The sequence below is a fragment of the Geotrypetes seraphini genome, chromosome 7 (assembly GCF_902459505.1).
Source record: "Geotrypetes seraphini chromosome 7, aGeoSer1.1, whole genome shotgun sequence".
NCBI classification, from domain to species: Eukaryota; Metazoa; Chordata; class Amphibia; order Gymnophiona; family Dermophiidae; genus Geotrypetes; species Geotrypetes seraphini.
In genome coordinates this window covers 176,403,839-176,422,806 of record NC_047090.1, presented here as the reverse complement: position 1 = coordinate 176,422,806, position 18,968 = coordinate 176,403,839, and the positions used below count along the sequence as shown (strand labels likewise).

The 18,968-nt window shown below is 41.4% G+C and overlaps 1 protein-coding gene across 4 annotated transcripts in view; it reads left to right on the top strand.

Annotated features, from left to right (window-relative positions):
* DGLUCY (D-glutamate cyclase) overlaps positions 1-12,748 on the top strand; it is a 125,920-nt gene extending 113,172 nt beyond the window's left edge. For all 4 annotated transcript variants that reach the window (XM_033951027.1, XM_033951029.1, XM_033951028.1 and 1 more), the window contains 2 exons: positions 3,991-4,142; positions 8,179-12,748. In XM_033951027.1, the coding sequence (XP_033806918.1) occupies positions 3,991-4,142; positions 8,179-8,319 (293 nt within the window). In that variant the 3' untranslated portion in view covers positions 8,320-12,748. The remainder of the gene's footprint in view (positions 1-3,990; positions 4,143-8,178) is intronic.
* The last annotated feature ends 6,220 nt before the right edge of the window (positions 12,749-18,968 follow it).

Here is an 18,968-nt window from a genome sequence, read left to right as displayed (position 1 = left end):
CTATTCCTTGCTGACACCTGGCTCACAGCAGACACAGACCCTCACATTATTGAAATTTGTCCAAACGGATACAAAATTGAATTAGTATGCCAAGACAACAGAAGAGGAGGAGGGCTAGCAATCATAGTAAAAAACAACATCAAAGTCCTAGCCAAGCACTCCACACCTCACTTAGACCTACTAGCCTGCCAACTTTCAGATAACACACTTACAGGAAATCTAAACTGCCTTCTATGCTACATCACCCCAGGAAAATGGAACACCACTAAACAAGAACTAGAAGAGTTCATCCTCCAGAACTCTCTTTCCTCTACAAATAATCTGATCCTCGGAGATCTAAACCTCCACCTAGAAGACCACACCTCCAAACAAGTAGTAGAAATTCTATCATACCTCAATACCCTATCGTACCAGATCCTCAACCCAGAACCAACACACGAAAAAGGTCATCAACTCGATATTGCAGCATACTCATCCCCTAATCTTAACACACAACATATCAAAATCACCAACGGCGCCTGGCAGCCCACCCTATGGTCGGACCACTATAAATATAACTTCACCATCAACTGGGAGCATAATAAAAATAAACCCACTCCTCCCAAAACAAGCATTATGTTCAGACAGAAAATCGATCCCACCACATTCTGGAGAGCAGTGGATCCTGCAATAGATTCCAGCAACCCTAGTGAATTCATAAATACCTGGCGGTCTCTCAGCGAATTGACCTTGAACAAACTAGCACCACTAAAATCAAAAAATAAAATATGTAGACAATCAGACAAATGGTTTGACACAGAACTCCTACATCTAAAAAGGAAATGTAGACAACTAGAAAGGGCATGGAAAAAACAGAAACAAGATAACACCAAAACAGAATGGAAAATCCAAATCAAGCAATACAAAATCAAACTGAAGGAAAAACGAAAAGACTATTACTCCAATCTCATTGGCACCGACAAACCAGACACAAAAAAACTTTTCAACCTAGTAAGAAACCTCACCGATACCAAACCATGCCTAGCCACCCAGGGAAACCTAACACCAACAGCCTCTCAACTAGCAGATCACTTCAAAAATAAAATCATCACAATCAGAACAACATTCAATAACTCACAAAACAACATAGAAGATATTCTAATAAAACCCACAACAGATGAAGCCATCTCAGCAGACAGGTCCTGGACCAACTTCCCTACAACCCAGTGGTCAGAACTGGACAGGCTCTATAAAAAATACTGCAAGTCCTCATGCGACCTGAACAACTGCCCATCATACCTACTAGCAACAGCTTCCACCAACTTCAAAGCTAGCTACACGTTGTGGTTGCAAACCACACTCAGGGAAGGCCAGTTCCCACCAGACCTTGGAGAAATCATAATAACCCCTATACTGAAAGACCCCAAAGGTCTAATAAATAACCCGTCAAATTACAGGCCAATCGCTTCTATCCCTACAAACGTCAAAATAATAGAAGGTCTAGTGGCACAACAACTATCCATGTACCTAGAAGCCCACAACATCCTACATCCATCCCAATCTGGATTCAGAACTAGTCACAGTACAGAAACTCTTCTGGTATCTTTACTAGATATAGCCTGAAGACACCTCAGCCAAGGAAACAGATTGCTAATCATCCAACTTGATCTCTCAGCGGCTTTCGATCTAGTGGACCATTCCATACTTCTCCGGATTCTAGACGCAATAGGAATCTCAGGTAAAGTGCACAACTGGTTCCAAGGCTTCCTTAAAACAAGAACATATAGAGTCAAGTCAAAAGAAATTCTATCAGAACCATGGTCTAACCCCTGCGGAGTGCCACAAGGCTCTCCCCTCTCTCCCACACTTTTCAACCTATTCATTGCTTCCCTAGGCAGCACCCTAGATGCCCTAAACATAACTTCATTCAGCTATGCGGACGACATAACCATCCTCCTTCCATTCGACATCCATGACCCCATCTCCACAGGACGCCTGAAAACTACAATGGAAACAGTAGAAAAATGGATGTCAAATCATAAGTTGAAGCTGAACACGGACAAAACTAAATTCCTACTACTAGAGAAGGACAAAAAACCATCCCTAACAGAACTGGAAGTAAACTCAATCAAGTACCCAATACAGAGTTCCCTCAAAATCCTGGGAATACAACTAGACAGATGCTGCACTATGCAAACACAAATCCATAAAATCAACCAAAAAGCATTCTTCACAATGCAAAATCTGAGAAAAATAAGAAAATTCTTTAATAAAGACCAATTCAGGATCATTGTCCAATCCCTCGTGCTAAGTATGGTAGACTACTGCAACAGCCTTTACCTACCTTGCCCAATCAACACAATAAAAAAAACTACAGACCGTCCAGAACATAGCCCTCAGACTCATATACTTACTCAGCAAATACGACCACATTACCAAAGCATACTTAGAATCTCACTGGCTACCAATAAAAGCAAGAACACAATTCAAACTCTACTGTCTCCTATTCAAAGTAACCCACGGCGCGGCACCCAGCTACCTAAACAACCGTTTTCACTACTATCTCTTATCCAGAAGAAGGAGAACACAGAACATTTTCACCTGCCCTCCTCTCAATGGTACTCGACGTAAGAAACTTTATGACAACCTACTAGGGACACAGGCAGCTAATATTGACTCCGACATCTCAAAATTATTGATCGAAATTACAGACATAAAAGAGTTCCGAAAAGAAATAAAAACACTACTGTTCAAAAAATATCTCCCATCAATCTAAACCGCCATCTAATGAGTTCCCAATCAATTCCTTTGGGAATAGAATCTCTTTATCCAACCCAAACTAAACACTCCTACTGTCCATATCATCAACATTAATTAACCAACATCATGCAATCATCAAAACAATAAATACACCTCCGCTTATAGGCATATGATGCTACTCTCCACCCGAAGAAACTTGATTCAGCTCATGTAACATCTTTTGTAATCTAGAATATATTGTAATTCTTTATTCTCCACCAGTTGTAAATTGACTCAGTTGCTATGTAACATCTTCTGTGATATTGAATGTATTGTAACTCTTCACTGTTACTTGTAATCTACTCTTCTCCTGTAATGTAATTCTACTGGAAATGCCCAGATATCATCTTTATTGTAATCCGCCTAGAACCGCAAGGCACAGGCGGAATAGAAATCCCTAATGTAATGTAATGTATTCGTGAGAGAAGCAGGATTTGAACTCTGGCTTCACTAGTTCCTTGAATCACTAGGCCGCTTTTTTCCAGAGCTGGATTTGGTACTTGGACCATTGAGCTGCGATTCAGAAGAGTCTCTGGAAATGTAATCAGAAAGTACAGTTTTGCTGCTGATTCTGTGTGACATTGGGCAAATCATTTTTATCTTGCTGGGTCTCCCAAGAGTCTGTTAAAAACATAAGGCTCCTTTTACAAAGCCACAGTAGTGGCTTTAACGCACGCGACTTTTAATCACGTGCTAACCCCGACGCTAGCTGAAAAACTACCGCCTGCTCAAGAGGAGGCGTAGTGGCTAGCGCAGCCAGAAGTTTAGCGCGGCTTCTTAAAAGGAGCCCATAATATCACATTTAAGTTTTTTTCACAAAGTCAAGGACATTTAGCTACAGTGGAGAGAATCATTACAATCAATGTAACGATAAAATGAAGAGATGCCGTATTGTAGCAGGAAAGTTAAGTTGAGACTACGGTACATCACATGTGGGCCTTTAGTAAACCTAACGGGGAAATTTGGGTAAGGTGGTTTCATTTAGGAAGATTGGTTTGGAATCAAAATTGATATTTTCTGTTACTGTTTAAAAAAAAAGTATATTGATCTTTATATGGTTATAATTGATAAATAAAAACTAAAAAATGTCCTTTCTGGTTAGCATTTTTAGATATACATGTGTTTGTATAACTTCTACTATTAACTTATCCTCCCTGTCTGCCTGTTCTGTGCAACCAGAGAAATGCTCATGAATCTTACCTTCTGTTTCAGGTGTCTCAAACTGGGGAGGATACGCTGTGGCTTGTGCCTTGTACATCCTGAACACTTGTGATATACATGAACGCTACTTGAGGAAAGCCATTGGTTTCCCCAGACTATCTGAAGCAGGCGCATGGGCTGCAGCCCTGCCTTCTGTTAGGAAGGTAATGGGTGCCAGCATCCTTGTTTTCAGAGCCATTTTCTTTCTTTATTCAGCCTCTTCTCCCTCGAGCAGAGGAGATTGAGAGGGGACATGATCGAAACATTCAAGATACTGAAGGGATTAGACTTAGTAGAGAAAGACAGACTGTTCACCCTCTCCAAGGTAGGGAGAATGAGAGGGCACTCTCTAAAGTTAAAAGGGGATAGATTCCGTACAAACATAAGGAAGTTCTTCTTCACCCAGAGAGTGGTAGAAAACTGGAATGCTCTTCCAGAGTCTGTCATAGGGGAAAACACCCTCCAGGGACTCAAGACAAAGTTAGACAAGTTCCTGCTGAACCGGAACGTACACAGGTAAGGCTAATCTCAGTTAAGGCGCTGGTCTTTGACCAGAGGGCTGCCACTTGAGCAGCTGAATAAGAGCACCAAAAGAGGCCTTGGCTGGGTGTAGCTTAGAGTAAGTCACGTGTTCCCTAACCAGCAGGTTGATTTCCTCTACCAATAAATATCGCCTCATTTAGGACAGACATGGTCATATTTCAGCTTCTAGAAATCTGTCCCATTGCTGTGAGAATTGTGAGCGTGCAAAGAAGAACCCCTCCCCCCCCCCCCCACGTTAACTGATTGAAAAAACTTCAAATTAGGTATAAAGAAACATTTTTATTGTGCTTATAAAACTGAGATTAAACAGCCCCAGTCCTTGAAGAAAGTGATCAAAGTAAACATTTAAAAAACCAAACAACTTATTTACAAAATGCAATTACAGAGTTATCTTTCAAAAATAGGTAATCAAAACATAGATGCTTGTGTCTACCATACTTAAGAACTTCAGTGCAAAAGATTAAACGATTTGTTTGCAGGGTTTTTTGGTCTGAAACTTAAATCGGATACAGGAAGTGGTAGGCAGTCTTGGACCCAAACTGAAGGGACAACCATGCGGTCCCTCTGATTTCAGCAAGCCTACCAGAGATGCTGCGTTCTAGCAGGTGAAGAGATGAGGGATATTTTTGCGCTACTTCCCCATACACATTCACATCTGAGCAACTTATGTACACTTTTTTCAGGTGTGCAAATCAGTGTGGCTGTACATCTCACTTTGGGCTCCTTTTGCTTTTTTTTTTTTTTTTAGTTTTAGAACCTGAGATTGTATTTTGGAACTTGCAGAGGATCAAATCCTTTTTTTTAAATTTCTTTATTCATTTTCAAACTTTCATCAAGTGTACAGGCATTAAATAAACAGCATTCAAGTACAACACTTGCAACTCTTATTACTGTATCTTATAATATGTATAATTATAATTAACCTTAGAAACATAGAAACATAGAAAGTGACGGCAGAAAAGGGCCAAGGCCCATCGAGTCTGCCCACTCCATTGACCCACCCCCCTAGTTAATTGCTCTCTGATGACCTTTTCCCTCGAAGAGATCCGACATGAGCATCCTAAATGATCTTAAAAACTTGCACGCTGCTGGCCTCAACCACCTGTACTGGGAGCCTATTCCAGCTGTCCACCACTCTTTCAGTGAAGAAGTACTTCCTGGTGTCGCCATGAAACTTCCCACCCTTTATTTTCAGCGGGTGTCCTCTTGTGGCTGAGGGTCCCCTAAGAAGGAAAACATTATCTTCTACCTTGATGCGACCAGTGACATACTTAAACATCTCAATCATGTCCCCTCTCTCTCTACGTTCCTCGAGAGAGTATAGCCGCAATTCGTTCAGCCTTCATATGATAGATCTTCATCCCACCCCCCTACCCATTATTCTTTTCTGAGATAAACAATAAAATGTAACCCTCCCCCCTCCCAGCATTAGATGGTGTATCTTACAATAGAAAAAAAAATGGCATTTAATCATTACAATAATTCATTAATGGCTCCCAAATTTTAATAAAATTCTTATAATTACCATGTTATTACCTTTTCCTAAGCTGCGCTAGACGCTAACGCCACCATTGAGCTGGCATTAGTTTTTGGCGCCTAGCACGGGGTTAGTGTGCGCAGCAATGCATCACGGGCTAAAAACGCTAGTGCACCTTAGTAAAAGGAGCCCTTTGTCCTCAGAAAGTAAAACACAACCAGCCCAGCAGCCGAGGCGGTAGCGAGTACTGCCATCTCTGGACTGAAATAATTGTTTTCTCCATTAGCTTCTCTGTTTTAACCTCATAACCTATTTGTCCCCTCATTTTTGACAAAAGTTGAAATGTAATCTAATTTCAGTGGGCCTTTTACCCCTTGTAATAAGTGCTGCAGTTACATAGAGCGTCCCAACCCATGTCTGGCTCCACAAAACTTTGCATTTTTAATGTTAATGGCCTTCTCACACCAGAATAACAGAAAACCACTCTAAGAAACACATGCTGATTTTATTCAGTCATTAGTCCGAAATCTGTCCCAGCAGATCTAGAGGCTAAAAATTAATTTCATGTTCCCAAAACATTGAAAGAAATTGCTCAGATTCTTCTTCACAGGTTTGACCCTGTGGGGTAAATATTCAAACTGCGCACACAGCTGTAAACTTTGTGAGTGCCTTTTATTTTGGACCAGTCTTCAAAGGCAAAGTACCCTGTTTCCCCGAAAATAAAATCTATCCCAAAAATAAGCCCTAGCATGATTTTTAAAAATGCTCCTAATATAAGCCCTACCCCAAAAATAAGCTCTAGTTAAGATCGATCCCTGAAGCCCCCCCCCTCAAATGTCCCCAACACTACCCGACACTAGTGCTGCCTGATTCACCCAAAAAATCTGACTTGTCAATGCAGCGACCCCCCACCCTAGTGAGACTTGACATACCTCTGCTTTGTGGTCTTCCCTGCTGGGACTTTCCCTCTGCCACGTCACAGTGGGAGGGTCAGTAGGGTTCTGCTGCACAGGGGGATGTGAGGGAGGGATAGAAAGATGCTGTAGAGGGAAGGCCTAGCCCTGGCGGAGAAGACTACAAAGCAGCCCATTCAGAGCACTGCCGCTGTTTTGGGAGGCCTCGGAGCGGAGGTATGTCAGTCTCACGGTGGAAGGGGTCATTGGGGTTCTGCTACACAGGGGGAGGGAGGGATAGAAAAATGCTGCACAAAGGGATGGGTGAGGGGAAGGAAAGAGGAAGAATTGGTTTGGAGGAGAGGAAGAGAGAGATGATTGTTATACATGAAAAAAAAATAAGACATCCTCTGAAAATAAGCCCTAATGCATTTTTTTGCAAAATTCATATAAGACACTGTCTTATTTTCAGGAAAACACGGTATGCACATAACTGCTGAGAGTGCAAAGCAGCTATTGATTATGCTTTTCTATGAAAAATAATGCATGTAGATTTGAAAAGATAATCTACATGCATTTTTCTTCTTCAATCAGAACACCTCTAAATGTAGCAATAAATTTGTGGGTTGTGGACCCCAAGATGTGCTTTTCAGACAGCCCTTTTACCTGGATAAATTGGTACCCGTCTTGAGTAGATGGCTTTAGAAGATAGTCCTCTCTGGGTTCTCAATCTGTAATTCCTTCCTCATAACTGCACTCTTCGCTGCTAAATTGGTTGCCTCCAGAAGCTGACCTCAAAAGCATTAGAAGTGAGAAAATGAAATGTTTCAATGTTCCATGCTGGTACTGCTTTCCAAAGAATTCTGAGTCATATCTACTTGTAGTTTGTGGATCTGAATGTCCCGTCCCTCTTGCTGCTTAATTACACTCTCAATTAGTAAAGGCAAACCTTTTCATCATACATGTACTGTCATTGGGGTCTTTGATTCATTATTCGGGCAGCAAAATGCCTCTTTGGCTCAGGGAGGTCCATAGAACCCAACCCGTGTTCCCACGCTCCCTCAGCTCCCATCATGTGTTCACAGGATTGCACCGTTAGTTAAAAATATTTCCCATATACCTGACTGCCTGCACTAGTGTTTCTTAGGCCTGGTCCCTGTGTCTGCATCAGTGTTTCATTGGCCTCACTTGCTGATGCTATGCGAGGAAAAAGTTGATAGGGCTCTGGACCTAGTGGTGCTCCCCTTCTACTGCTTATAGGTTGACGTGTTCTTGTTTCATTCCCAGGAAGAAGAGCTGCTGAAAATCCTTGTAAGTCACAAGGTACGGAGTGGAAAGACTGCAAGTCTGGCCATGGAAGTGGATGGATTACCCTTCTATGACACACACTCCGAGATGATCGAAAATCTGCTAAAGCTCACACATTAATGTGATTGTTGACAACATGCATCCTCTAATGCAGTGGTTCCCAACCCTGTCCTGGAGGACCACCAGGCCAATCAGGTTTTCAGGCTAGCCCTAATGAATATGCTTGAGAGATTTGCATATATTAGAAGTGACAGGCATGCAAATCTGTGCCATGCATATTCATTAGGGCGAACCTGAAAACCCGATTGGCCTGGTGGTCCTCCAAGACAGGGTTGGGAACCACTGCTCTAATGTGAAGTCCATCTATTAATTAAGGGATATAAACAGAGAACGAGGGTGATGCACTTTGAGGCAGTGAATGATCTACCATTTAAGTTATTTACTCAGAACCTGGAAACTTTTTTGTACCCAGTATCACAGGTATAATTTTACACAGAGTAAACTAAGGTTATGAAGGAATACCTAGGGCTGAATTTACCATACTACTTTCATGAGAATGAAGACAGGAAGGCCTATTCCGGTTTTTTTACAATACTGCTTTTGATGAACCAACTTGGGTAAAGATGATATCTTATAAAAGACTGATGAACACCTAAGGATATGACGTTTTTGGACTATTTAGCAGGGATTTTAATGATCCTGAACTGGACAGGCAGGATAGGCGAATGGGTCTTTACCTGCCATCATTAATTCAATTGCTGAAATTTTTAGCTTTAAACACGGTGTTGGCCTCCTAAAATCCACCAGCAACAATGTTGGCGTCATTCAACTAAGCTTACATTTCTTAACAATCTGTACAACCTGCTCATAGCATGAGTTCTAAAACTCCTTTCAGTTTGCGCTGCAATCCCTACCCATCACAGACAATGTTCCCCGTAAACTCCCGACACTCTTCACAATTTACCTTTCCACAAAACAGTAATTTTTCTCTTCCATGTAAAGCAGTGTCTCTCAAACTGTGTGCTACGAGAGATTCCAGAATTTTACTTTATTTTTAAAAATTCCCTTCATAAGTATACACTAGAATAGATGACGTACGTCGCATATGCAAGACTCTGTCAATGTTATGGGCATCTGTGTGCGTAAGAATACAGACAAGCATCATTCTTTGACGTGACTGGTCCTTGAAAACTAACGGCAAGAAATTTTATTTTTATATTTTATACAGTAGTTATCCTAACTTGAGCAACAAAGCAATCAAGGCTTTGTTATTGTTTGGATCTTCTGATCTTTGCAAAATTGGATTTTCAGCTCTGACAGAAATTAAATCGATTAAAAAGAGAATGACAGCCGATGGTGGATGCTTGTCAACTATTGTGCCGTACTTTTAGTTAATTTGCACTCAAAAACAAGCACATCCATCGTATTGATTAGCAATTCTATCTATTTTAGGTTCACCTTTGTTACAATTAAATAAATAACTTTCAAATTTTTAATTTTTTTGTTGGTTTTGCAGTTTTATAATTTCAATTATAATGTGCAGCAAAAAACATTGCTAAAAAGAGATTTGAGAGAGACTGATGTAAAGGATGCTCTTGTGCAATTATGGAGCTTCTCCTATGGTTTGCCCTTGTGCCTCTCTCTCTTCTAGCCTCTTCCTCAGCGTTCAGCACTCTTGTATGGTGTTAGTATTAGCTCTATAAAAAAAAGAATGCAAAGGAGCAAGGATTCCAAAGTTTTATATGTTTTAGTAGTACAAAAAAACATCATTACACGGTCCAGATAGAGTTGGCAGGGTCTCATATTGATTTGGTAGATGTCAGCACCAAAGCCTGTAATCATGCAACTTTCTAAAGATATTCTTTACCACTCGCTAAAACTTTGTAGAAAAAATGTACCATTATTTTGACATATCAGTATAGTTTAGTTTGAATTGTGGGTTTATCCTCTCTCTGTGATGTCTTCAACTATGTTCTAGAATTTTGCAGTCGACCCAAACCAGGAATAATAATTATATATTTATTAACTTTCTAATCTAATCTTCGGTTTATATGCCGGGTCATCTCCCAATGGAGCTCGACTCGGTTCACATATAATTAAGACTTTGCTTGCTTGCTTTTTCTTATCATACTGCAAGTGTTCTGGTAGGGGGTTGGATTTTCTTTCTGGGCTACTAAAGAGCATAGAAGGTATAAAGTACAGTTATGCTTCCAAAGTTTTGAGCCTGCACCACTTCTGCCAAGAATTTAATTCCCTTCAATTTCAGGAATGGAAAAAATTTTCAGAGCAAGCTGCGCAAACAAGAATTTCTACAGAAGAGAAAAACCAAAGGACTAGGTCCACTGACTCCATCTTGCAAAATCGACGCCTTGGGTGAAGAAACAGTGGTGCATATCCCCCAATACTGATCAAAAGAGAAATAACAAATCACTTTACAAATTAACAAATAAAACAAAAAATGGAAAATAAGATAATATCATTTTATTGGACTAATACATTTTTTAATTAGGTTTCAGAGGTCAAACCCTCTTTCCTTAGGTCAGTAAAGTACACTGCTGTTACAGTATCCTATCCTGTCCTGTCCTGACCTGAGGAAGAAGAATTTGGTCTTTGAAAGTTAGTCAAATATGTATAAAACCGTTCTTGAGTTGAATTTGTAGATAACTCGGATCCTGTCTATAAAAGCATTAAAGAACATTGAACATTAAAGAAACAGTCCTCAAAATAAAGTACTGTAGTTTAAATAGAAAGAAAAGAGATAGGTTTACACTTACTATCGCTCTTCATCTGTCCCACTGTTCTCTCTCCACCACCACATCCAACATTTCTCCCTCTCATCTCTTTCTTCCCTATGCATGTGTACTTCACGCCTCACCCACCACCCTGTCCAATATTTCTCCCTATGCCCAACATTTCACTGCTTTCTTCATTTCCCCGTTTGCACCAACAATTCTCCCTTTCTATTCCCCCCACCTCAGCATCTCTTTCCCTCGCTCCTTCCATTCTTCCATCCTATGTCCCAAGTTCATGCTCCCCTCTCTCCCTCCATTCTGTGTCCCAAGTTCATGCTCCCTTCCTTCTGTGTCCTCTCGTGAGTGTTTACATCTGGCTGGCTCTCTCCTCCTGGTTGCACTTCACAAAGTGCGGCTGATCCAGAAGCCTTCCCTCACTTCTGGGTCATCCACAAGAGGCACGAATTTGGTATAATGAAGAGAGGGAAAGACATGTTGAGAGAGGGGAAAGTTGCAACACCGAAGGAAGGAGGAGGGTGCGTTGGCATAGGAAGGGAGAGGTAGGACTCTGTTTTGTAAGTACGAGTTTGACGTAAGTCGGGCATACTTAAACCAGGGCCTGCCTGTACTCCATAACGAGAAGCAATACATGCAAAACATCTCATTATATATATTTTATTTAATTCTTATATACCGCTAATAACCGTGAGGTTTCTAAGCGGTTTACAAAAATGATGCATTAAAGATACAATAAATAAAAACTAAATGAATAATCCTCCATAGCCCCAGGTACGTTAGATAGATTGTGAGCCCACCGGGACAGATAGGGAAAATGCTTGAGTACCTGACTGTAAAACCGCTTAGATAACTTTGATAGGCGGTATATAAACTCCTAATAAAACTTAAAACTTAACTCCATTTCATTCACAGCCCACCCATACAGAGACTAAGCCCTGAATCAATCAATACATTCCTCCAAGAAAGCAATCCGCTCTCTCACTTGCCAAACAAAACTACTACATCTGACGGACTCCTTGGCTCCAACCCTTGCCACACTGTACTCCTTACTCAGTCTCCCCACCTCCAACCCCTGGTCAACTATGTAGGTACAGAACTGACTATCAACCATACCTGGTCAGCGTCTGGGCACCAGATATACAATTGTGCTCATACAAATACATATATATATATGACAGTTCTTCAAAAAGTTTCCACACTTTCATATTTTCACACTTAACCAACAACATTCTTTTCTGATGGCATTAAGAATAATAATAACTTTATTCTGGTATACCGCAATACCATGGAAGTTCAATTCGGTTAACAGTAGAAGAGACTGTACATTTACAGCGATGTTACATATATGGCAGTGAAAAGGCATATACTAAAGAAGAGACTGTACATTTACAGCAATGTTACATATTATAGCGATTTTACATATATGGCAATGAAAAGGCATATACTATGGAGGCCTGACAAAGGCAGGCCAATTAGATAAAAACAGAGATTGAATAAGAGAGGCCATACGTGTCTTGGTAAGGAGGGCGAAGTCAGAGGGATTGGAGGCATATTGAGGTCGGGAGGGGGGCAGGGAAGGAGGGAAGGGAGAGTTAGCGGAATTTGTCGAAGAGGTAGGTTTTTAGTGACTTCCTGAACAGGTGGTAGGGCGGAGAGTTGGAGGTGAGGGCGGTTAGGCAATTGTTCCATTTGCCCGCTTGGAATGCTAGGGTTCTATCAATGAATCTCTTGTAGAGGCAACCTTTTAGGGAGGGAAAGGTGAATAAGTGGGCATTTCGTGTGCGAGAGGGGCCTGCTATTTCAAGGTGCTCAGACAGGTAAATTGGGGAAGAGCCTGTTAAAGTTTTGAAACAGAGGCAGGCGAACTTAAAGATGATCCTTGCCTCTACTGGAAGCCAGTGGAGTTTGGTGTAGTAGGGGCTGACATGGTCAGAAATTATTAGGATGCTGGGAAAAATGTATCACAAAACAGGGTGATTATGTAGCTAAGTGATGTAATTTGCTTTTGAGATATTTAATAAACAGTGTTTAAATGTGCAGAACCTTTTTGAAGGTCTCTCGTATATCAATATAGTTTACAGCAAGCATTGAAAAAACTGGTGCAACCTGTTGATTCTCTAAGAAGCTAGAAACAGTTACTCATCGCATGGCTGGCTCCAAAGTGCTGATGGTGGAAAATATTTATACAGAAAGGCACAACAAGGTGACAAGTCTCATGCACTGGAAACTCTAAGCATTACATCATCAGGATACTAGTTATGATCATCTGGGACATTCCCAGCCCGATTTATGAAAAGTTGGATGCTAGAATGCTGAATTTAGTAGTAGTACTTATTATTTTATACTGAACTTATTTTATTAAAGTATAGAAAGACAATATTTTGTATAATTGTCATTTTATAAACACAAATAATACAGAGCAAGGATGAACAAAACCCCTGTCTCCCCTCCCTTTCACAAATATTCCCTCCACTATTGTGAAAACTGAACAAACCAAATTACTACAGAATGCTACACAGAAAAATCAAGCTAACAGAATACTTTAGTCACACATGGCAGGAATAGTGTTAGGGGAGAGCAACTAGGGCAACTGCTCCCTGGTCAGAGAGAGAGCCCTAAGCCAGCTGGAAGCTAAAGAAGCACTGCCTGGGCTTAGCGGTCCCCAGTTATGTCTAATACCAGCTCTGAAATATTCTAAACAAAAAATATACTTTTTATCTTCTACCTTTTGTTGTTTGGTAATTTTATTCTTCAAATCACATTGGTCTCAGTCTTTAGTTTTGGGTTCCTTCTGTCTTCATCATGGCATGGCTGGCTCCTGAAGGTAAAATAGGCACAAGAGGAGCTGGGAAGGAGATGCCGAGTCTGATACATGCGTAATTCTTTTTAACCACAGGAGCAAGACTTTTCACTGCTCCCATGGGGTGGTAAGAGGTCTTGTCCCCTTTCCCTTGGGAAGGTGAAAGGTTTTCTTCCCCATTCCTGCGGTAAAACCAGTTGCAAATGTCTCCATTCCTGTGGATTTACTGTGGTGACCACAGTTTACCACGGGAAACGGTCCCCGTGTCATTCAGGCAGCCTGTGCTAGGCATAAGGCACCGCAAAAAAGAAGGAACAGAGTCTGGAGTTGGCAGTGGAAGAGAAGGGTACAGATAAGAGGGAAGAAAACCACCAGATTGACATTCATTATTCCATCTGAAAATATCTTCTTCAGAATATTCTGACAGTAATGTATGATTTAAAGCTTGTTTGCATTTCTGAATTGTTTGAATTTGATTTGTTTCGCCTGTATAAGTTGATTTTTTTGTCATCTACCATGGAATGGATCTTTGAACTAATGCTTTTTTGCTTCCTTAATTGCTAAAATCTGATTTGACTTGGAATATTGACATTTTATATGGGGGGATGTTAATGGTAGTGTCTATTTATGTCTATGTTATATATGGAAATCGCAGGGAACGTAAGATATTATGTATGTGATATATAATTTTTTAAATAAAATATAAATAAATAAAATTATAGAACTGTTGGTTCTGAGTAATTAGTCTAAATTGCATGAAGAAAGGAAAGATCCTCAAGTCCCAAAATATGTAGTCTGAAACAAAGAAAATGTGGCACAAAAATACTTATTTGCATAAGATTTTAGGCTGTAAAGTTAAGTCTTTTTTAGACAGGATGCTTGCATTTCAAGCAAGTAAACAGTCCTGGTTGGGTAACTATATTAGCGGAGCCATGTTATCTTACGGCGCCTTCCGAAAAAGAAATTAAGACTATTATTTGATCAATCGGGTTTTCAGGATTTCCCCAATGAATATGCATGAGATCTATTTGCATGCACTGCTTTCAATGCATATTCATTGGGAAATCCTGAAAACCCGACTGGAATACTGCTCTCGAGGACCGGAGTTCCCTACCCCTACTATACATGTTACATTTTTTGTACTTCAGGACAAAGCTTTCTTTGTCACAAGTACAACGTTGAGCATTAGCAGTAAAAAGAGACTGAAGAATCATACTCCACATGCCTGGCTAAGGAGTGAGATTCATTTCTGTCATGGTAGGTGCAAAGCTAACCCACTTGGAGAAGTTGCCCCCTCACAGATATCAAATAAGGCGGTTTGTAGTAAACCTGGGCAACATTACAAGTATTCTCTCTTCCTTCTGAAGACTCCCCTAAACCAGGGGTAGGCAATTCCGGTCCTCGAGAGCCAGAGCCAAGGTAGGTTTTCAGGATATCCACAATAAATATGCATGAGAGAGATTTGCATCTCAAGGAGGCAGTGCATGCAAATCCATCTCATACATATTCATTGTGGATATCCTGAAAACCTGACCTGGCTCTGGCTCTTGAGGACCGGAATTGCCTACCCTTGCCCTAAACACAAAGGGGCAGATTCTAAAAACGGGTGTCTCCATTGTAGGTGGCAATAGGCCTCCTACTGCTGTCTGGAAGCTAATCAGGATACATGTGTAAAACAAAAAAATCCGAGGCATGGTGCCTACATTGTAGGCGTATGTCGCGGGTCTAGGGCAGTGATTCCCAACCCTGTCCTGGAGGAACACCAGGCCAATCGGGTTTTCAGGCTAGCCCTAATGAATATGCATGAGAGAGATTTGCATATGATGGAAGTGATAGGCATGCAAATTTGCTTCATGCATATTCATTTGGGCTAGCCTGAAAACCCGATTGGCCTGGTGTTCCTCCAGGACAGGGTTGGGAACCACTGGTCTAGGGAAACGCTTAAGGACACAAGCTCGGCCAAGGCTGGGCATGGACGTAGTTTCACCCAGAAGTGTCTTCGGGAGAGCTTAAGTGGCCTGAGGCGTCTCCCTAGGGCTGTGACAGACACCTGGAATGTAGGCCAGCATTACATATCCAAAGTTAAAAGTAGACATGGCCAGCTGAGCTGATCACGTTAAGCCCGCAGGGGTGTCCAATGTCGGTCCTCGAGGGCCGCAGTCCAGTCGGGTTTTCAGGATTTCCCCAGTGAATATGCATGAGATCTATTAGCATACAATGAAAGCAGTGCATGCAAATAGACCTCATATATATTCATTGGGGAAATCCTGAAAACCCGACTGGACTGCAGCCCTCGAGGACCGACATTGGACACCCCTGCGTTAAGGGGATTCCTGATTAGCTGAGCCGGTGGGAGTCCTGCCTGTTCAGCTGACCAGGAGGGAAAATATCCCTACCACAATCAACTGAGCCAGCTGCGGCAGGTGACTCTCTCCCCCCCTCCTCCAAAGACACTTACTGTGAAATCAACAGGAGGGATGCCCACCCCCTCCTATCACCGACCCCTCTCCCCCAGGAAGGAGACCTAAGGATCTGATTGGTCCAGGTGCCTAAGGCCCCTCCAGTCTTCATTGGGGGAGGGGTTCCTGAGTTTCACTGTATTAGAGGGGTGTCAGCAGGAGGGAGTGGGCATTCCTCCTGATGATTTTGCATTATATTTTGGGGGATGGGGGTGTCCCCTGATGCAGTCGGTTCAGCTGATCATGGCAGAGATATTTCCCCCCCTCCCCCGATCTGGTTCAGCAGACATATGGACTTCTCTGTTAGGAAATTATCCAAACCCCTTTTTTAAACCCCACTAACAAATCATATTCTTAAAATTATAGGGGAACATTAGACAGCCCAAATTGAATGTCCGATTTCCCATTTGAACATTCTTTCTTTTTTTTTTTTGTCAAGGTATTTTTATTGTAATTTTTATAAGAATACAAATAGGTGGAAATCTTTTACAAGAGCCAGTAAATTAGAGATGAGCCTAAATACAGTATAGGGTGTGAGATATCAGTGAATAAAATCACATTGTGTTTATATCATAAAGAACAACAATAATAAATGTAAACATCTCAGTGAACAATAACAAAAGTCCACAAAGAAGTGGAGTGAATCATCCTGAAGAAACTAAATCATAACAAGGAGGGAAGTGGAAAAAATAAAGGGAGCTGTAATTTTGATAATCATGAGCTATTGTGAGAAAGGTAAGTTTTTAATAGAGTCCATCTTAGTTGAAAACGAGGCATTCTATTGTAAGATTTGGCAAGGTAGGCTTCCATTCTGTAGGTTGAACAAACCAGATTCCACCAATGAAGATGGGTGACCTTTGAGAAATCTTTCCATGAGGAAAGAAGAATTTTCAAAGCTAAGGTAATTAACATATCTAGTAGATAACGATCAACCTCTGGGACTAGTTGACTTAATGCAAACGATTTTAGTAGAAGCATTTGGTATGAAAGAGCAATGTCAATGTGGAAAATTGAGCAGATTGTGTGCCAGACAGAATGCCAAAATGATTGGATCAGTGGGCATGAATATAATAAATGACGTAAGGACCCTTCCTCAGCCTTGCAGGACCAGCAATTTTTAGAATAGGAAGAATTTATCTTATTGGACTTAATGGGAGTCCATTGTGCTCTGTGAAGAAAAAAGAACATGTTTTGAAGAATTGAAGCTGACCTAGATGTACAAAAAGTGGATTTAAAGATGGATGCCCAAGCTTCATCAGATATGGGCAACCCTGTATCAGATTCCCATGTTGATTGTAAGGATGCTAGTGGGTTGGGAGATAGGGATTTAAGCCGCTTATAAAAGTGCGATGCTATATGACCCTGAGGTAGAAATTTTGGGGAGAGGGCATACAGAGTGGGGGGTGAGTGAGAGAGCGTTGGGAGAAGATTAGACTTTTTGATGGCTGTTCTGAGCTGCAGCCAACGGAAAAAGTTGGACTCTGTTAAAGAGAAGGATGTCATCAATTCCTGAAAGGTGAAAAATGATCCATCTGAATGACAAACCGATCCAATGTCCCAAATTTGAAGTTGGAACCAGGAAGGCCAGGAGATGGGTTTCTTATCAATCAAAATTGACCTGTTAAACCATAAAGGGCAAAATGCAGATTTATTCCATGGGATCTCCAGTTGAGAGTCAAGAGCTGTTAGGATCTTGTGCGTGGTGTGCATGATGGGATTTTGGATAAGTCGTGGAAGATTTTTTGTCCCCATGAGGCGGATTAAAGGTAGAGGATACATAAGGGAAAGTTCTAAACGTAGCTAATTGGGGATATCTGTAGGATGGGGATTAGAGAGCCATTCAGCACCTTGTCTCAAAATAAATGCTTTGTGGTATAGAAGGAGGTCAGGGAAATTAGCCCCACCAGAGTTACGTGGGGCTTTTAGTTTTTGAAGGGAGATTCTATGAGGTTTTCCATTCCATAAGAAACACAAGAGTAAATTCTCCAGTTGTTTATACAAAGAGGGTGAGAACAATATAGGAAACATGTTAAAGATGTACGTAATCTTGGGAACCACCATCATCTTAATAGTATCTAATCTGCCCCACCAAGAGAGATGTAAGGGGGACCAGGAGGACAGTGAATTCTGAACCTGGGTGATGAGTTTAGAAGAGATCAATTGTTGGGACGATCTGATGTCTTTATCAAATGGGAGACCCAAATATTTGATACCTGAAGTAACCCATGTAAAGGGTTGGGTCGTAGGAACGAGGGAATTAGTATAATCATGTAGGGGCATAACCTCGGATTTGTCCCAGTTTATCTTATATCCTGATAACTGGGCAAATGAGGAAATTAGGCGTATTAACTCAGAAAGTGAATGTTCAGGATCTGATAGATATAAAAGAACGTCGTCTGCGTAGGCTAAGATTTTTAATTTCCATCGAAGCAATGGAAACTCCTTTGATATCGGGAGATAGACGGGGGGACGTCACGTGCGCGTTTACGAGATGGCCGCTTAGCGCCCTCTCTCCACTCCGACCCTCACCATAAAAATTAATTCAAGCCTCGCAGAGTGTTTTCACAGGTCAGTGCAAATAGCCCCCCCTTCAGCGGAATGTCGGCTAAAGCTAATAAGCCAGAAACCGCTCCTTCAGCGGGCCCGAATGCGGCGCATCCGGCATCTAAAAGATCCAAACACGAGCCGCCCTCTCCGATCAAGGCCTCCGTTTCTGGTGCCGCGGTGCAGGGAGATTCTATATCACATGATCTCCTCGTT